Below are 16,825 nucleotides of genomic sequence, written 5' to 3'. Positions count from 1 at the left end.
TAAGCATCAAAACTGGATAACAACCCCATATCAGTTACATGCCTCTTGAAAACATTATTTGGTAGCCCTTTATTGAATGGATCTGCTAGATTAGACTCTGTATTAATATGATCCATAGCAATGCTTCCTTCACTGATCTTCTCTTTCACTGATAAGAACTTTAGCGATAAAGGCTTCCCTCCAATTGACCTTTTGTTCCCTTTTGCAAACAATATAGCTGAGTTATTATCATTCCAAATCTGTATAGGCTTCTCAATTGTTCCCAAAACTTTCAGGCTAGTTAGAAAAATTTTCAGCCAAAGTGCTTGACATGTTGTTTCATAACAAGCTATGAACTCTGCCTGCATAGTTGAGGTGCTCACAATAGACTGCTTAACACTTTTCCAAGAAACTGCAGCTCCTCCAAATAGAAAAACAAAACCTGAAGTAGACTTTAAGTCATCTGCACATCCTGCAAAGTCAGCATCTGCATAACCAACCAATTCTAAGCTTTCATTCCTTTTGTAAACTATCTTAAAATCCTTTGTTCTCTGCAGGTATCTCATGATTTTCTTCCCTGCAACCCAATGAGCATGTCCTGGATTCGATTGAAACCTCCCTAACACACTTAAAGGAAAAGCTAGATCAGGCCTTGTGCAGACTTGAGCATACATAAGGCTGCCAACCAATGATGCATAAGGCTTATCTGCCATCTCCAACTTCTCTTGATCTGTTTTTGGCGCCTGTTCACGACTGAACTTATCTCCTTTGTTAATAGGCACATCACCCCCTGCACAGTCCATCATATTGAACCTTTTGAGTATTTTCTCAATGTACCCCTTTTGTGAAAGTCCTAATAAGCCTCTTTTCCTATCTCGGCTAATTTCTATTCCAAGAACATAAGATGCCTCTCCTAAATCAGTCATTTCAAAATGCTTAGATAGGAAGACCTTGACATCATGTAACAGTGTGAGATTAGTGCTTGCTAGGAGAATGTCATCCACATAGAGTACGAGTAAAACATAGTGCCTCCCACTCATCTTGACATATATGCATGAATCTAGGACATTTTCTGTGAACCCATATGTCTTGATAACTTCATCAAATCTCATGTACCACTGTCTAGAAGCTTGTTTTAAACCATATAATGATTTGTTCAATTTGCAGACCATGTTTTCCTGTCCCTTTTGAACAAAACCCTCAGGCTGCTGCATGTAAATTTCTTCCTTCAAATATCCATTTAGGAATGCAGTTTTGACATCCATCTGGTGAAGATGCAAGTCAAAATGTGCAACCAACGCCATGATTACTCTGAATGAGTCTTTAGTAGATACTGGTGAGAAAGTTTCTGTATAATCAATGCCCTCTTGTTGTGTGTATCCTTTTGCAACCAGCCTAGCTTTGTACCTGTCTATTGCCCCTTTCGAGTCCCTTTTAGTCTTATAAACCCACTTGCAGCCTATAGGTTTACTTCCTTGAGGTAAAACTTTTAATTCCCAAACACCATTCTTTTTCATTGACTCTAACTCAGATTTCATTGCAGCCAACCACTTTTCATTGTCTTCACTCATCATGGCTTGTTTGAAGTTCTCAGGATCATCCTTTCCAAGTATGTCATGCTCAGATTCTTGCAGATATACATAGCAATCCGGCAAAGCAGATCTTCTTGCCCTTTTTGACCTTCTCAATTCCATATCCTGCATATTTTGGTCTGTGCCTTGAATGTCATTGTTATTTTGCACAGCAGGATTCATAATTTCTGCTTGAATTGTGTCTGGAATGTCAATGTCATTATCATACACAGGTGGATTTGTGTTTTGTGCCTGATCCGTGTCTTCTTCCATATTGTCAGGATTATCACAGTTTGTGTCAACTGCAGGTATAATAACAGTGCCCTTACTTGTCTCAGATCCAGCATGGTTATCAATCTCCATTGATCCTTCATCAAAATCCAAAACTCTGTCTTTTATTTTATCATATTCATCTTCCATGAAAACGGCCCTTTGAGTTTCAACAAATCTTGTAGTGTTCTTTGGACAATAGAACCTATATCCTTTTGTTCCTTCTGGATAACCTACGAAATAGCAACTTACAGTTCTAGAATCTAGCTTCTTTTCCATAGGATTGTAGAGTTTCGCCTCTGCTTTGCAACCCCAAACTTTTAAGTGGTTTAAGCTAGGCTTTCTTTTGTTCCATATTTCGAAAGGTATTTTGTTAACACTCTTTGTTGGAACTCTATTCAAAATGTAATTTGCAGTCTTCAAGGCTTCTCCCCATAGAAAAATAGGAAGATTAGTACCACACAACATACTTCTAACCATGTCTTTTAGAGTCCTATTCCTTCTCTCAGAAACTCCATTCTGCTGGGGTGTTCCAGGATTTGTATATTGAGCAATTATTCCTTCTTCTTGTAGGTATTTTGCAAAAGGTCCTGGATTCCTTCCAGCCTCATCAAACCTGCCATAATACTCTCCACCTCTGTCTGACCTTACCACTTTAATTTTAAATTCCAACTGTTTTCCACCTCAGCTTTATAGATTTTGAACATATCTAAGGCTTCTGATTTTTCTTTTATCAAATAGATATGTCCATATCTTGAGTGATCTTCTGTGAATGTGATAAAATACTTGTATCCTTCATGTGTTGGATTTGGAAAAGGACCACAAATATCAGTGTGAATTAATTCCAACAAATTTTCACTTCTTACTGCTCCTTTCTTCCTTAAGGTGGTTAGTTTTCCTTTTATGCATTCAACACAATTTTCATCCAACTCATTAAAATCAAGTGGTGCTAACACAGATTCTTTGCATAGGGTGTTCAATCTTTCTTTTGAAATATGGCCGAGTCTCTTGTGCCAAATTTTTGCAGATATCTGATTCTTACGTTTTGTGCTTGTAATGTTCATAACCATTTGAGGAGTCTTGCAGTTTAACTGAAACATATTGCCAACAAGGATTCCATTGCCAACTAACTCTTTATTATTGAAAATTGAAATACCAAATTCATCAAAACTCAAAGTGAGCTTTGATTTTACAAGCCTAGCAACTGAAATAAGGTTCCTTGTCATAGAAGGAACATATACTACATCTACCAAATCTAAAACAAAACCAGAATCTAGTTGAATCCTAACTGCTCCAATGAACTCCACTTGTACTTTGACTCCATTTCCTACGAACACCTTCACCTCATCCTTGTTTGGTGGCCTCTTGGTTATGAACCCCTGCAAAGAATTAGCAACATGTATTGAAGTACCACTGTCTAACCACCAAGTATCAGTTGAAACATCAATTAAATTTGATTCAAAACAGACCAAAGCGTTTTCAATCTTACCTTCACCTTTTCCTTTTTGCTTTTCTAACCACCTCTGGTACCTTGTGCAGTTCCTTTTCAAGTGTCCAAATTTTCTGCAGAAATAGCATTTCAATCCAGTTGGTTTTCCCTCTTTTATCTTGGTATTTTCCTTATCTTTCTTTTCTGCAAAATTTCCCTTCTTTTCTTTGAATTGTTTGGCACGAAAATCTTGTACCATATTCACAGTTTTCTGACCCCTTTCCATGATGATGTTATTTTCTTCTTGAACACTTATTGTTATGAGATCATCCAATGTCCAGCTTTCCTTTTGAGCTACATAAGAACTCTTGAGAGTTTTGAATTCTTTTGGCAGTGAATTCAATGCAAAATGCACCATCATATCATCATCTATAGTCATCTTCAATTCCTTTAGCTTGTGTGCAATGTCTGCCATATTCATTATGTGAGCTCTTACAGAACCTCGCCCATCATACTTCATCTCAGTCAATCTGTTTAGCAAAGCACCTTTCTCTCCTTTCTCAGATTCCTTAAACTTCTGACCAATGGCAGCAAGATAATCCTTAGCACTTTCTGATCTTGGAATGCTACCTCTCAAAGAAGGTGTCATGGTTTTTAACATAATCAGTGTAGCCATCCTGTTGGCCTTTTCCCACCTTTCATATTTCTTTTTGTCATCTGCAGTTGTATCTGCAGCAGGTTCTTTGATTACATCCCACTTTAGAGCTATATCATAGTCCATCAGCCCTAGTGAAATTTCCAGCTCTTCTTTCCACTTTAGATAGTTTGAACCGGTCAAGATTTCGATGGAGTTATAGCTTGTAGCATTCACTGTAATTTCAAGAAAACATAAATACAAATCCCCAATAACCTTAATTAAACATTATTGATTTGCACCTGTAGGTCACAAATCAAACATGTTCCATGGTCTTAAAACAGCAAATCTGTAGAAGCAATCTTGAAACAACGAATGATTCCACATCTGTGGATAGAGGAACACTCATTGTTTGCTCATACAATCTGTTGTTCTAAACCGTTCCATTATAATCAATCCTTCTTTCACAATTCACGTCTGTGGACAGAGATTTGTACAAGAGAGATTGAATATAATGCAATTTTGATCAAGAACCTTGAATGAAGAATTTCCTGCATCGATTAAGTTGCTGTGGCTTACTTAATTGATTCAAGATCCTCCCCAAACTTTGATCAATCAGTCTTTCAAGCATGATTTAAGCAGAGAACTTTATGCTTAACTCATACCTTAACAAATAAGATATGCAATCAAAACATACATGCTATAATGACTAGTTTAATTGAAACCAGATTTTAATGCGAATTTTATCTTGTAATTAGGTTAAGAACATATAACCTAGGCTCTGATACCAAATGTAAACTTTACTAGGTTTATATATTCACAACACATACCTTGATTCGACATTGTGTGAATTACTGTAGCAGGAAACTTGATTTCTTGCACTGGAACTCTACAGCAGGTTCTGGTTCTCAGGTTAGGCAGATTTTATGTAGGGTAGTTTCTCTATGCTATACGGCTCCTTAATCTCTTCTTGATGGGGTAGAATGATATGAGAATAATGTGTATTTGCCGTTAGCATAGGGACCTCCCTTTTATAGGCATAGTTTAAGAATCCTCCTCATCATGGATTACTTAAACTCCTTTAACCTAAAGGATTAGGTATCTCAATCCATTTAGAAATAGGAAACCTTAAGCACTTGTATTTATCTGAAACAGTCATATATCAAGCCTTAAAATTAATCGATCCATGTAATCCTAATTGACATTGAACTAGTTATCCTTAAGTGATTAGAAGACCACCTTAGGGTTTAGAATGCAAATCTTACACAAATCTCACCTCACACACTCTTCTACCATTCACAAATGAGGAGTGCATGAGATAAGTTAAGGGTGATTTTATCGTCACCTTTTTCGATACCAACTAAGTTCATTCTTGTAAATTATCTGTGATCCAAAACCTTTTAGTATAACTTTTTTTTAAAAACAAAAACAGAAAACCCTTAATAAGCTTGCACGTCACCAAGGTGAGATGTGATCACATTTAAGCAGAAAATTATCACTTATATATAATGCTTGTGGTTTGTTCAACAATTAATGATCCATATATACTTGTGCATATATTGGCATGCAAGTTCTATCATGAGAAATGATAAATTATGTATATGCATGTGGATATAATTTATTAAGTGCTTGGAATTGAGTTAATTCGTACCACAAGATATATGGAAGAAGCAATAACAAAAGTCCAGTAGCGGCCAAGATGAGCATCCAACAGAGGTGTCATCCACACAGTCCCAACCCAGTTGGTAACATTGTTGGCAGAGGTTACATTGCCTTCATGGAGCTTCGTTGTCAAATAAATCACCAAGTTTGATGCAATTCCATAGTATGAGCCCTACAAATTAATCAAACACACCCAACATCAACAAAAAAAATCATACATATTGATTCGTCATAGTGAAATGGAGGATGATTTTGATCACGAGACTTACTTTTTAACCCATGCTCAGTCTAATTATCTCCTTACACGACAAATCACGTGCAAAGAGAAATAAACTTACAAACAGATGTACACCTCCGGGATATGCACGTTTTGCTCCCAGCTAAGGGGCCCTTACAAATATTTGAAGAACAAAAACTAGGGAGTACATTACACACCTAAAATGAAGGAACAAGCTCTCCATCTCCCAGTCTTTGATCGTAAAATTAGTCTACCTTTGAGATCCACAGTCCCATCTTGTGTGTGATCTTCTCTTCCATCTGCAGAGCCTTTCTCTTCTATACTTGCCATCAATGTGTTTAATGAAATGACTAGGGACTTGGGGCCTTGAAAGTCACGTGATCAGCTCATAGCTTTTTATAAAGTTTTCGGACAGGTAATTAATTAGTTGGTTGTCTCCAACATTTGAGATTTATTTCCTGCCACTTTTTTGGTTACATTTTTTGTTTTTCTCTTATAAGCTTTATTAACGGTAGTGTCTTGTGGGTGACTACTAGTAACCATTAATAAATATAAAATTCATATTAACCAACGGTTATTAATCATTCACGAAAATATGAGCTAGTCGATTTTCTTTCAACTCTGACTTGTTCGCCTTCTCTTAAACTAGTAAACGTTTAACAAAAAACAAGATAAAGAAAAAGCTGACTTAGGATCTTTGTGTTATTTACTAATATATATTTTTTCTGTTGAGTAATTGGAAAAATTATATTTACTAATATAATTCAGCAATAATTGAATCTAGGCTTTTTATCACAAATGGTCCTTGACGTTTACGAAATTATCACGAATGGTTCTTAAGGTTTTTTTGTGACACTAATAGTCCTTAACGTTTGGACTTTTTATCACAAATGGTCCCTGCCGTCAAAAATTCTGTTAAGTGTATGATGTGGAAGATAAGTGGAGCCCACATGTCCAATCACATCGTGACATGTGGATTAAATAAATAAATAAATAATTTTTTTATTATGAAAATCCATTAAAAAACCATTTAGCCTCTCTCTCTCTCTCTCTCTCTCTCTCTCTCTTTTACCTCCATTAAAATAAAATAAAAAGGTAAAAAACGTACAGAAGTTTCACATTAAAAAACTGCGAACCTCTTTTATATGTGGAAGCAGAGAGATTCTTCCTTTTAAAGCTTATAACATATTTTGTGTGGAAACACAAGCACCACCTTCCTTCTCTCCCTCTCGCTCTTTTACCTCTCAATCTATCTCTGTAACTCTATTTCCGATTAACAAAAGATGTCCAATAACGAAGAGCCTGTGGAGGAAACAAATGGGGATTCATTTCACATAGTGAAGCAGGGTTTGAAAGATCGATCTAAGGTATTGATCGGTGCATATTTACATATCATTTTGTACCCTTCTAGCTTATGATTTGGTTATGTTTTTGAGTTAAACTTGTGCTTTTAATCCTTTTTGTGTTTATCTTTCAGTTCATTGAGCTTTAGGTAATAATGAGGGCTTTGGATAGTAAATGATGCAATCCATGCATGTTAGGGCCTAATTTGGATGAATGGATGAAGAGCTTAAAGACAAACTCAATTTTGGCTACAGTCCCCTGCCAGCTCAGTTTCGTAGGTCATATTGCAAGCTTTGTTTCAACAACCTACATAGCTCGAATGAGGCCACATTCTTCATGAAAGTTGTTCCAATTGGTGTGTACTATAACATATCCATAATTCAGCCCCATTGGATAACTCTGGAGTCCGTTACCTAGCAAACACAGAACCATGCTCAGGATGGATCTTATCAGCGCCGAAAATGAGTTAGCAATTTGTTTCGGCCTTAACTTCTTCCTCCGACCTTGGATTGGCCCAAATAACATATGGCTGGAAAGAAGACATTCTGAACTTCAATTTCGAGTGCTTAAAGTCCTAATTTGATTAAGAGAAGCCCAAGTTGTAAGCCCTTGAAGTTGCTGGTCATGCTGACCTCAGCATGTGCTGGTTGGATGCTTGGTCATGGTGAGCTAGGTATGAGCTATCATTTCTGGTTGGAAGCTTGGTCATGGTGACATGAAGATGAGCTAGGGCTGCTGGTGGGATTTAGTGGTGAAGTGCATCAACCATTTCATATTTTATAATGGAAGTGTTGTATGCATTAGTGAAGTGCATCAACCATTTCAGATTTTATAAAACAAGTGTTGTATGCATTAGCCATACTTAATTCAGATTTTCAGCTTCCTTAGGCCTATATATAGTGAGGTTTCCCAAGCTTGTAAAAACACCCCAAGGGGGGGAGCTCTCAAACACTTCTCTAGAGCTCCCTTCCCTTCTCTCCCTCAAATTCTCTTAGTTTTGCTTTCTAGTTCTCAATTCTAGCTTTCTTTAATGTTTTCTTAGTTGTAATTTATTTAATGTACATTCTTTCTTAAGTTTTCAAGTTGAATTAGTTTCCAAGTTTCAATTATGGTTTTTGTTCTTATTCATTATGCTTATAAGTTAATATGCTAGTTTGAATGATTGATCACCATTTAGGCTTGCATGTTAGCTATCTTGGTTTGAATTAAGAGTATACACCATGCTTTAATTCGAATTGAACTATGAATAGGAAGAGTATGTATGGACATTCGACAACAGGGATTAGATACATGCTTGGTTGTTTAAAATGTTCTTCTATGCTTAATGGGTTCCTAATGCTTAATTTTAGGTTAGACAACAAATGATCAAATTAGGGAATTAGGAACACAAGGTTATGACCACACACCATGGCTTAATCATACTTTAGCTAGAATCAATCCATTAATCTAAATTGAACTTGGGAACTTATTTGCTTGAGTTACTTTCTTATTTTCTTCCTTCTTTCATGTTCTTTGTTTTTGTTTCTGTTTTGTGTAGGAAAAATGAATTGAATCATTCAATCACCAATCCTCGTGGGATCGACCTCGCACTTACATACGCTAAACTACCAACGGTTCGTGCACTTGCGAGTATCACAAGTTGAGGATGCAACTGAATCCATTTTGGTGCAGCTGTATCTATGCAACAAGTTTTTGGCGCCGTTGCCGGGGATCGGTAACATTGTTTGATTATATTTGGCTTTCCTACTTTATTTTTTTTTTTCTTAACTGGACAATTTCAAGTTTTAAACTTAATGACATTAATGGACAAGTTGTGTTTGTAGTCCAACAGAAAAGGACAATTGCCCAACAAGCAAGAGAACTGGGTTTAAGTCCCAGCTTACACAACCCATTGGTGCTTGTTGCTTTGAAGCATGGAATTGGACGTGTGTTGATTTTTCCTTTTCATTTTTAGTTTTTTTTATATATTTCGTAATCCTTTAATTCTGTTTCAAGTTTTTTGTGTTCGTTTTAGCAATTTATGATAGCTTAATAAAAATGGAGAGAGATGGCAACCTCAATCATAAGAATGGGGAGTGTGGAGCAGTGGGAGAAGTCGCGACCTCCAAATGCATCATGCTCGACCTAATCGCTTCAAGGGGGAGTATTCCAATCCTTTCTCTTTAGTTGTTTTGTTATTACTTCAGTAATTTTAATTTTCTATTTCTTTTATTAAAAAAAAATTAAAAAAGATTTTTTATATTAGCTGACTCGTGGTAACTCCAGTGAGCGTCTCCGTCAATACAGTGTCTAGGAGTTCTTTAGGCGACACCTTCAGTGTCTAAGAAGTTTGGGTTTTAAGTGGGACCTTTGTGACCCCTCCAACCTTCCCGGATCCCCTGGCTGTGTTTTCTGAGGCCCTTAACTGGTCATCCATGAGTTGCTTGTATATTTGTGTGTTTTTTTTCAAAAAAAAAAAAAACAAAAAAAACAAAAAAACAAAAATTAAAAAAATTAAAAATTAAAAAGTTAAAAAAAAAAATTGAAATTTGAGTTTTTATTTAATTTTCCTTGTAAATTGCAATTTGGAACTTCTTTGTTGTTTTTTTTTTCTTTGTGTGGTCAGTTAGTTGTAAATAATAATAAATTTTTTAAAAAAAAAAAATCAATTTGGAAGTTCTTTGTTTTCTTTTATGTTCTTTTTTTTGTTTTGTTAGGTTAGTTTATTTATTTACGTGGTGTGGTTAGTTAGTTTATTTCTAAGTGTTAAAAACACATTTTTATTCAAACATTGCATTCAAAAAGATAAAAAGTTTAAAACAAAAAAAACAAAAAAACATTCAAGTAAATTAAAAATAAAAACAACTTCTTCATCTTCATCTTCATCTTCATGGCATGCCTCTGTTTTCTCTTACTTGCAGAATCTGCAGCAGCTCCACATGGTCCTCATTTTTTCTCTGCAGTGCTTCCATGTGCTGATTGGCACAATAGAGCCGCTTCTGCAAGTCCGCCACCATAGCCTTCAAGGAAGCTATTTCCTCGCTCATCGCGGCACACTCCCGTGTTCTCGCCAGCAATCGCATGCCCAAATTGGTAGCCGAGACCGCGTGGAGTACAGTTAAATTGTGGGACTCCTCCACCGCTGCTTTGTCAGACCTCTGTGCCACATGCAGATGATCTGTTGGTGTGAGCTTGCTGCCAATCATGCCTCCAAGCAGCGCTGCTCTGTTCGGCATTGCCTCAGAAAAGTTCGGTATTACCTCAGCAAAGTTTGAGGCCGTACCGTGATGATATGTGGAGTTTGGGAAGACATGGTTTTGAGGAGCCCTTATCTGCGCATTCGGTGGTGCAAGGGACAGTTCAAGGCTAAGATCATCAAGGTGAGTGCATGAGGATGCCATTGTTTTGTTTTTGGATTTTTTGATGTTTTCTCTAAATTTGCAGGAAGAAATGCGGGGTGCTCTTCTACTTCACCGAGATGAGTTTAAATAGACTTATGCAGATGAGGGAGCCGAAAGCACTTCGGATCTCGAGGGTGCTATCCTGTGCTCTTTTCTCTCGGATCCCTTCATTTCTGGCGCAAATTGCGAGCACGTTTTTTTTTAAAAGGGAGCATGTCTACACTTTCACTTACTTTTGCCTCCCTGTTTTCTGATGTTTGTGTTTTTGCTTTTTCAGTTTTTATTTTATTTTATTTTATTTTCAATTATTTTCTTCTTGTTTGACTGGTTTCTTAATAATGTAGTTGGAAGAAGAGACAAAATTAAAGATGTGTCTTGGACACCTGGTGCAAGAATCCCAACTCTTCTTTTAAATTATTGTTTGAATTGCGTGTTTATTTCAGTTTATTTATTTATTTATTTATTTTGTTTTTTATTTAATTAGGTAGTATAATTTAAAACTCATAGGATATTCTTTGAAGGAGCTAAATTTTTGGTAACTCCAGTGAGCAACCGCAGTCTATACAGTGTCTAGGAGTTCTTTAAGGCGACACCTTCGGTGTCTAAGAAGTTAGGGTTTTAAGCGGGACCATTGTGACCCCTCCAACCTTCCCGGAACCCCTGGCTGTGTTTTCTGAGGCCCTTAACTGGTCATCCTTAAGTTTTTCTCTTAAAAGAAGAAGCAGTTATTTGTGTATTTACTTAACTAAAAATAAAAAAATAAAAATAAAAAATCTTGTTTGGGTCTTCGTGTTTTTGTTTGATTGTCATTCTTTAAATTTAGGGTCAATCGTTTCTTTGAGATAGCTAACGTTTTTATTTCCCAATTAAAGAAAAAAAAAACACACATACACTTTAAAATTAAATAAAAACTGAAATCATTTCTTCTTGGCCTTCGGTGTCTCGACCATAGGAGCTTTGAGTTTGGCCCTCTGGCTGTCCTCTTCCGGGGCTTCACGCACAGCCTCTTGGGGCTCATCACTTGAGCTCCCAAAGATCGCAATCTTAGCTTGAGCGTAACTACTCTCGCGATCCGCTTGCTTGCGTTTACCCGGTCGGTCTAGGTCCTCCAGTTGCTTTCTCATGTCGCGAGAGTACAACTCTACCATCTTTGATAGATTTTTATTCTCGTCTCGCAATACTTCTAGCTGGTGTCGATTCACCTCCACAATCCTTGACCTCTCCCTTTTCAAGCTTTTTATAGCACTCTGACAGTCTTCAACCAAACTTCGCTCCGCCGCCAACTGAGCTTTAAGCACCTCTACCTCATGGGACTTCGCAAGTAGGCGATGACCCAAACTTGCGACACATGCTGTACTCTGCACGCTCAGTGCCAGGGCATCACTCGTGACCCGGTTGTCATCCCTTGTCCCGAACACACGTATATCTTTGGGAGTCACTAAATTTCTGCAAACTCCAATGGCAACATCGTTGTCCAGGAGTATTGAGTCATTGACAGTCACAGGCCCCCGTGCGGAGGCAAAGTAGGGCATCCATACTGGTGCTACTGCTTGGCCTCGTGTCTGAGTCGGTGGAGCTAGGTTGAGATCTAACGAAAAGGGGTAGGAAGAAGCCATTTGATTTCTCACTTTTTTTTTCTTTTTCTTGCTTCTTTTCACTTTTGTGTTTCTGAGTTTGTGTGTTTTTTGTTTTTTGTTTTTTTCCCTTCTTTTTCCTTCTTATAGATGTAGTCTTTGACAAACAAACCCTAGCCGTTGCAGCGTCTAAGCGTTTTCTGAATATCCAGCGTTCCTCGAGTCCCACAACCTTCTCACTTTCCAACCGTTTCCAACACATTTGTCACGACTTGCTTTGTCTGAACGGACGCGTTCAGCAAAGTTGTCGCGCCTTTCCATGAGCCCGTAATTTTCGCTTGTGGATCTGCGGCGCCTCTATGCGTCGACACGTGGCTCCTGCTTTCTGCCCGTGACTATCCATGAAACGACATCAGGGACCACATTCCCTCTTTTTAGAAATCCCGCTTTGCGCTCATAATTCACGTTTTATCTTTTTAAGAAAAAATTAAATTTAAACGTGTGGGCTTCAGATTTCATGTTGGGTCGGGTTTTACCGTTGTTGGGTTAATTTCATTTTGGGTTGGGCTTTCAATTGTTTGGGTTTCAGTTTGTGTAAGACTATCTGTTAGGGCTTACTGTTTTGAGTGTTTTACTGTTTCGTGTCTTTTTATTTATTTATTTTATTTTATTTTATTTGATTGTTTGTTTTGTAATTTTTATTTTGTAATTGTTTTATTTTATTTTTGTATGTTTTGTGATTTTTATTTGCTTTAATACCCTTCATTTGTTGTTATGACATTGGTTGTGGCTAATTTTTAAACATTGAGGACAATGTTCATTTCTAGGTTTGGGGGTATTGGAGTTTAGCAAGTAAATTTGGTTTTTCTTAAAATTAAAAAAAATAATAATTGAAAAAAAAAAATATTTTTTTTTTTGCTTGTTTTTATTTTAAGTATTGTTTTGTTTTGTTTTTGTTTTGAGTCACTTTCCGAACACTTATGATGAGATAGTGATAAATGTTTGCATGACTTAAATAAAAATTGGATTTCATTTTATTTTAGTGTTTTTTTTTCTTTATTAAAAAAATAAAAAAAAATTTGGCATTGTTCTAGCATGATATGTTTGAAACCTTCTTTACACTTGCCATTTGTTTCATAATTTTCCAATTAAAGGATTTGCATGACCCAAAGAATTGTATCAAGCACAAATTAGACTTATATAACCATATAAAGTGAGCTTTTGAGCCTTGTACTTCAATTCATGAGTGTTATATACATACTCTTATTTTCTTGTCATCAAAGTTGTTGTTTGATCTCATTATTTATTGATTTGGTTGAACACTTAAAAGTCATTCATTCTTATGCAATTTGACTTCACGACATTTAAGAAGTGATATTAAGGCCCTCTTTGGATCGTTTGTGCCTTTCAAGCTAACCTTATGCATGCTTAAGCATGATTTTCCATTGTTAACCATTTTGAGCATACATGTAAACCTTTTCTTTCATTTAACCAATTATATTTCCTCGCCTTAGCCTGAAAAACAAATATTTACCTTTCTAAAGAACTCATGAGCTTTAATTGGGATGTGTTTTTCATACTAAGTTTGGGAATTTCGAAGAAAAAAAAAGAAAATCACACAATTGGTGAAAGAAAAGAAAAGAAAAAAGTTATGATTAAGTGGTGGTTGAATGAAATTTCATTTTTGGGCCTTCAAAATAAATTGGTGGTTGTTCAGGAAAGGAGTGAATCAATGTAAATGAAGGGTATAAGGAGTTTTGATCAGGTAAAAGAAAAAAATCTAATCGTGATGATTCAAAGTCTTGTAAACAATTTTTTTATGCTCTTGCATTGCGAGTTCCTTGGACTTTGTATTATCCATATCCTTCATTTCTTACTCACCTTACACCCTTGGCCCCATTACAACCCATGTTAAAGACCTAAATTGATCTTAAATGTCATGTGGTTGAATTGCATTCATTTTTCTACTTTTAAGTGTTTGACATCCTTCTTGAGATCATATTAATGCAAGTTCTTCATCTTTCTATTTCGAGTTAAGTCTTTATGGTTTAACTCTAATCTCATGTTTATAACTGAGTGTTGCATTATAGCCCTCTTCCGAGTGATTCATTTGTGAGAGGACAACTTTGGTGAGATTTGAAGTTGAACTTGTGCTTTGTATGATTTTTGAAATTGTGTGAAAACTAAGATTGGGGAATTTGTTGCATTTGGCTATCACACTACCACACTTTGAGCATATTATGTTTTGAACTTTGCCGCTTTGTGAATAATGTTTAAAATTGAGCTTTTATTGTTAAAACTTTTGAGTCATGTGCATGAGTCATTTCTCTTCAGAAAATGTTCGGAAAGATTGTTTTGAGTTCTTTTTATTTTTGTAATTTTGTTTTGTTTTGTTTTGTTTTGTTTCGTTATTTATTTATTTGTTTGTTTGTTTGTTAATGTAATTATTTTTTTTGTTTTTATTTTTTTATTTTGCTTAAGGACTAACAATCTTTTAAGTTTTCTAATTAACTTGTTTTACAGAGTCAGTAAAACGTTTGTGGGTATCGTATCTGTTAAACCCTCAGGAGACACAACTCCTCCTACTAGGGATGCCTAGAGGTTTAAAGGCTTGTTGCATATGCTCAATGCAATCGAGTTACCTACGAAAGTGGTCTAGTTAACTTCTTGTTTGTTTTTATCTTTGTTTTCCTTTCGTTTTGCTCGAGGACTAGCAAAATCTAGGTTTGGGGGTATTTGATCGGTGCATATTTACATATCATTTTGTACCCTTCTAGCTTATGATTTGGTTATGTTTTTGAGTTAAACTTGTGCTTTTAATCCTTTTTGTGTTTATCTTTCAGTTCATTGAGCTTTAGGTAATAATAAGGGCTTTGGATAGTAAATGATGCAATCCATGCATGTTAGGGCCTAATTTGGATGAATGGATGAAGAGCTTAAAGACAAACTCAATTTTGGCTACAGTCCCCTGCCAGCTCAGTTTCGTAGGTCATATTGCAAGCTTTGTTTCAACAACCTACATAGCTCGAATGAGGCCACATTCTTCATGAAAGTTGTTCCAATTGGTGTGTACTATAACATATCCATAATTCAGCCCCATTGGATAACTCTGGAGTCCGTTACCTAGCAAACACAGAACCATGCTCAGGATGGATCTTATCAGCGCCGAAAATGAGTTAGCAATTTGTTTCGGCCTTAACTTCTTCCTCCGACCTTGGATTGGCCCAAATAACATATGGCTGGAAAGAAGACATTCTGAACTTCAATTTCGAGTGCTTAAAGTCCTAATTTGATTAAGAGAAGCCCAAGTTGTAAGCCCTTGAAGTTGCTGGTCATGCTGACCTCAGCATGTGCTGGTTGGATGCTTGGTCATGGTGAGCTAGGTATGAGCTATCATTTCTGGTTGGAAGCTTGGTCATGGTGACATGAAGATGAGCTAGGGCTGCTGGTGGGATTTAGTGGTGAAGTGCATCAACCATTTCATATTTTATAATGGAAGTGTTGTATGCATTAGTGAAGTGCATCAACCATTTCAGATTTTATAAAACAAGTGTTGTATGCATTAGCCATACTTAATTCAGATTTTCAGCTTCCTTAGGCCTATATATAGTGAGGTTTCCCAAGCTTGTAAAAACACCCCAAGGGGGGGAGCTCTCAAACACTTCTCTAGAGCTCCCTTCCCTTCTCTCCCTCAAATTCTCTTAGTTTTGCTTTCTAGTTCTCAATTCTAGCTTTCTTTAATGTTTTCTTAGTTGTAATTTATTTAATGTACATTCTTTCTTAAGTTTTCAAGTTGAATTAGTTTCCAAGTTTCAATTATGGTTTTTGTTCTTATTCATTATGCTTATAAGTTAATATGCTAGTTTGAATGATTGATCACCATTTAGGCTTGCATGTTAGCTATCTTGGTTTGAATTAAGAGTATACACCATGCTTTAATTCGAATTGAACTATGAATAGGAAGAGTATGTATGGACATTCGACAACAGGGATTAGATACATGCTTGGTTGTTTAAAATGTTCTTCTATGCTTAATGGGTTCCTAATGCTTAATTTTAGGTTAGACAACAAATGATCAAATTAGGGAATTAGGAACACAAGGTTATGACCACACACCATGGCTTAATCATACTTTAGCTAGAATCAATCCATTAATCTAAATTGAACTTGGGAACTTATTTGCTTGAGTTACTTTCTTATTTTCTTCCTTCTTTCATGTTCTTTGTTTTTGTTTCTGTTTTGTGTAGGAAAAATGAATTGAATCATTCAATCACCAATCCTCGTGGGATCGACCTCGCACTTACATACGCTAAACTACCAACGGTTCGTGCACTTGCGAGTATCACAAGTTGAGGATGCAACTGAATCCATTTTGGTGCAGCTGTATCTATGCAACAGGTATGACCAAATTTGAATGGTTTTTTAATGGATTTTCATCAAAAAAATATTTATTTATTTATTTAATCCACATGTCACGATGTGATTGGACATATGGGCTCCACTTATCTTCCACATCATACACTTAACATAATTTTTTACGGCAGGGACCATTTGTGATAAAAAGTCCAAACGTTAAGGACTAGTAGTGTCACAAAAAAACCTCAAGGACCATTCATGATAATTTCATAAACGTCAAGGACCATTTGTGATAAAAAGCCTTGAATCTATAATGACCAGAGATAGATGAGTGATGTCGGAAGTATTATTGAATGATAAATATGCGTGTGATGTGTGATTCAATCAA

General features: G+C 36.2%; 1 protein-coding gene across 1 annotated transcript; it reads right to left on the bottom strand.

Annotated features, from left to right (window-relative positions):
- Nucleotides 1–2,934: 2,934 nt before the first annotated feature.
- LOC148292681 (uncharacterized) lies at nt 2,935–5,123 on the bottom strand. The gene is made up of 3 exons (XM_088245225.1): nt 4,714–5,123; nt 3,310–4,119; nt 2,935–3,199 (listed from the first exon to the last, which is right to left on the bottom strand). The coding sequence occupies exons 1-3, from the start codon at nt 4,724–4,726 to the stop codon at nt 3,165–3,167; spliced, it is 858 nt and encodes a 285-aa protein (XP_088101351.1). The 5' UTR covers nt 4,727–5,123; the 3' UTR covers nt 2,935–3,164.
- Between the last annotated feature and the right edge of the window lie 11,702 nt (nt 5,124–16,825).

Source organism: Prunus avium, chromosome 8 (assembly GCF_965620075.1).
Source record: "Prunus avium chromosome 8, drPruAviu1.hap1.1, whole genome shotgun sequence".
Taxonomy (NCBI): Eukaryota; Viridiplantae; Streptophyta; class Magnoliopsida; order Rosales; family Rosaceae; genus Prunus; species Prunus avium.
The sequence above is the reverse complement of the archived record's forward strand: the minus strand, read 5'-3'. Positions and strand labels throughout refer to the sequence as shown.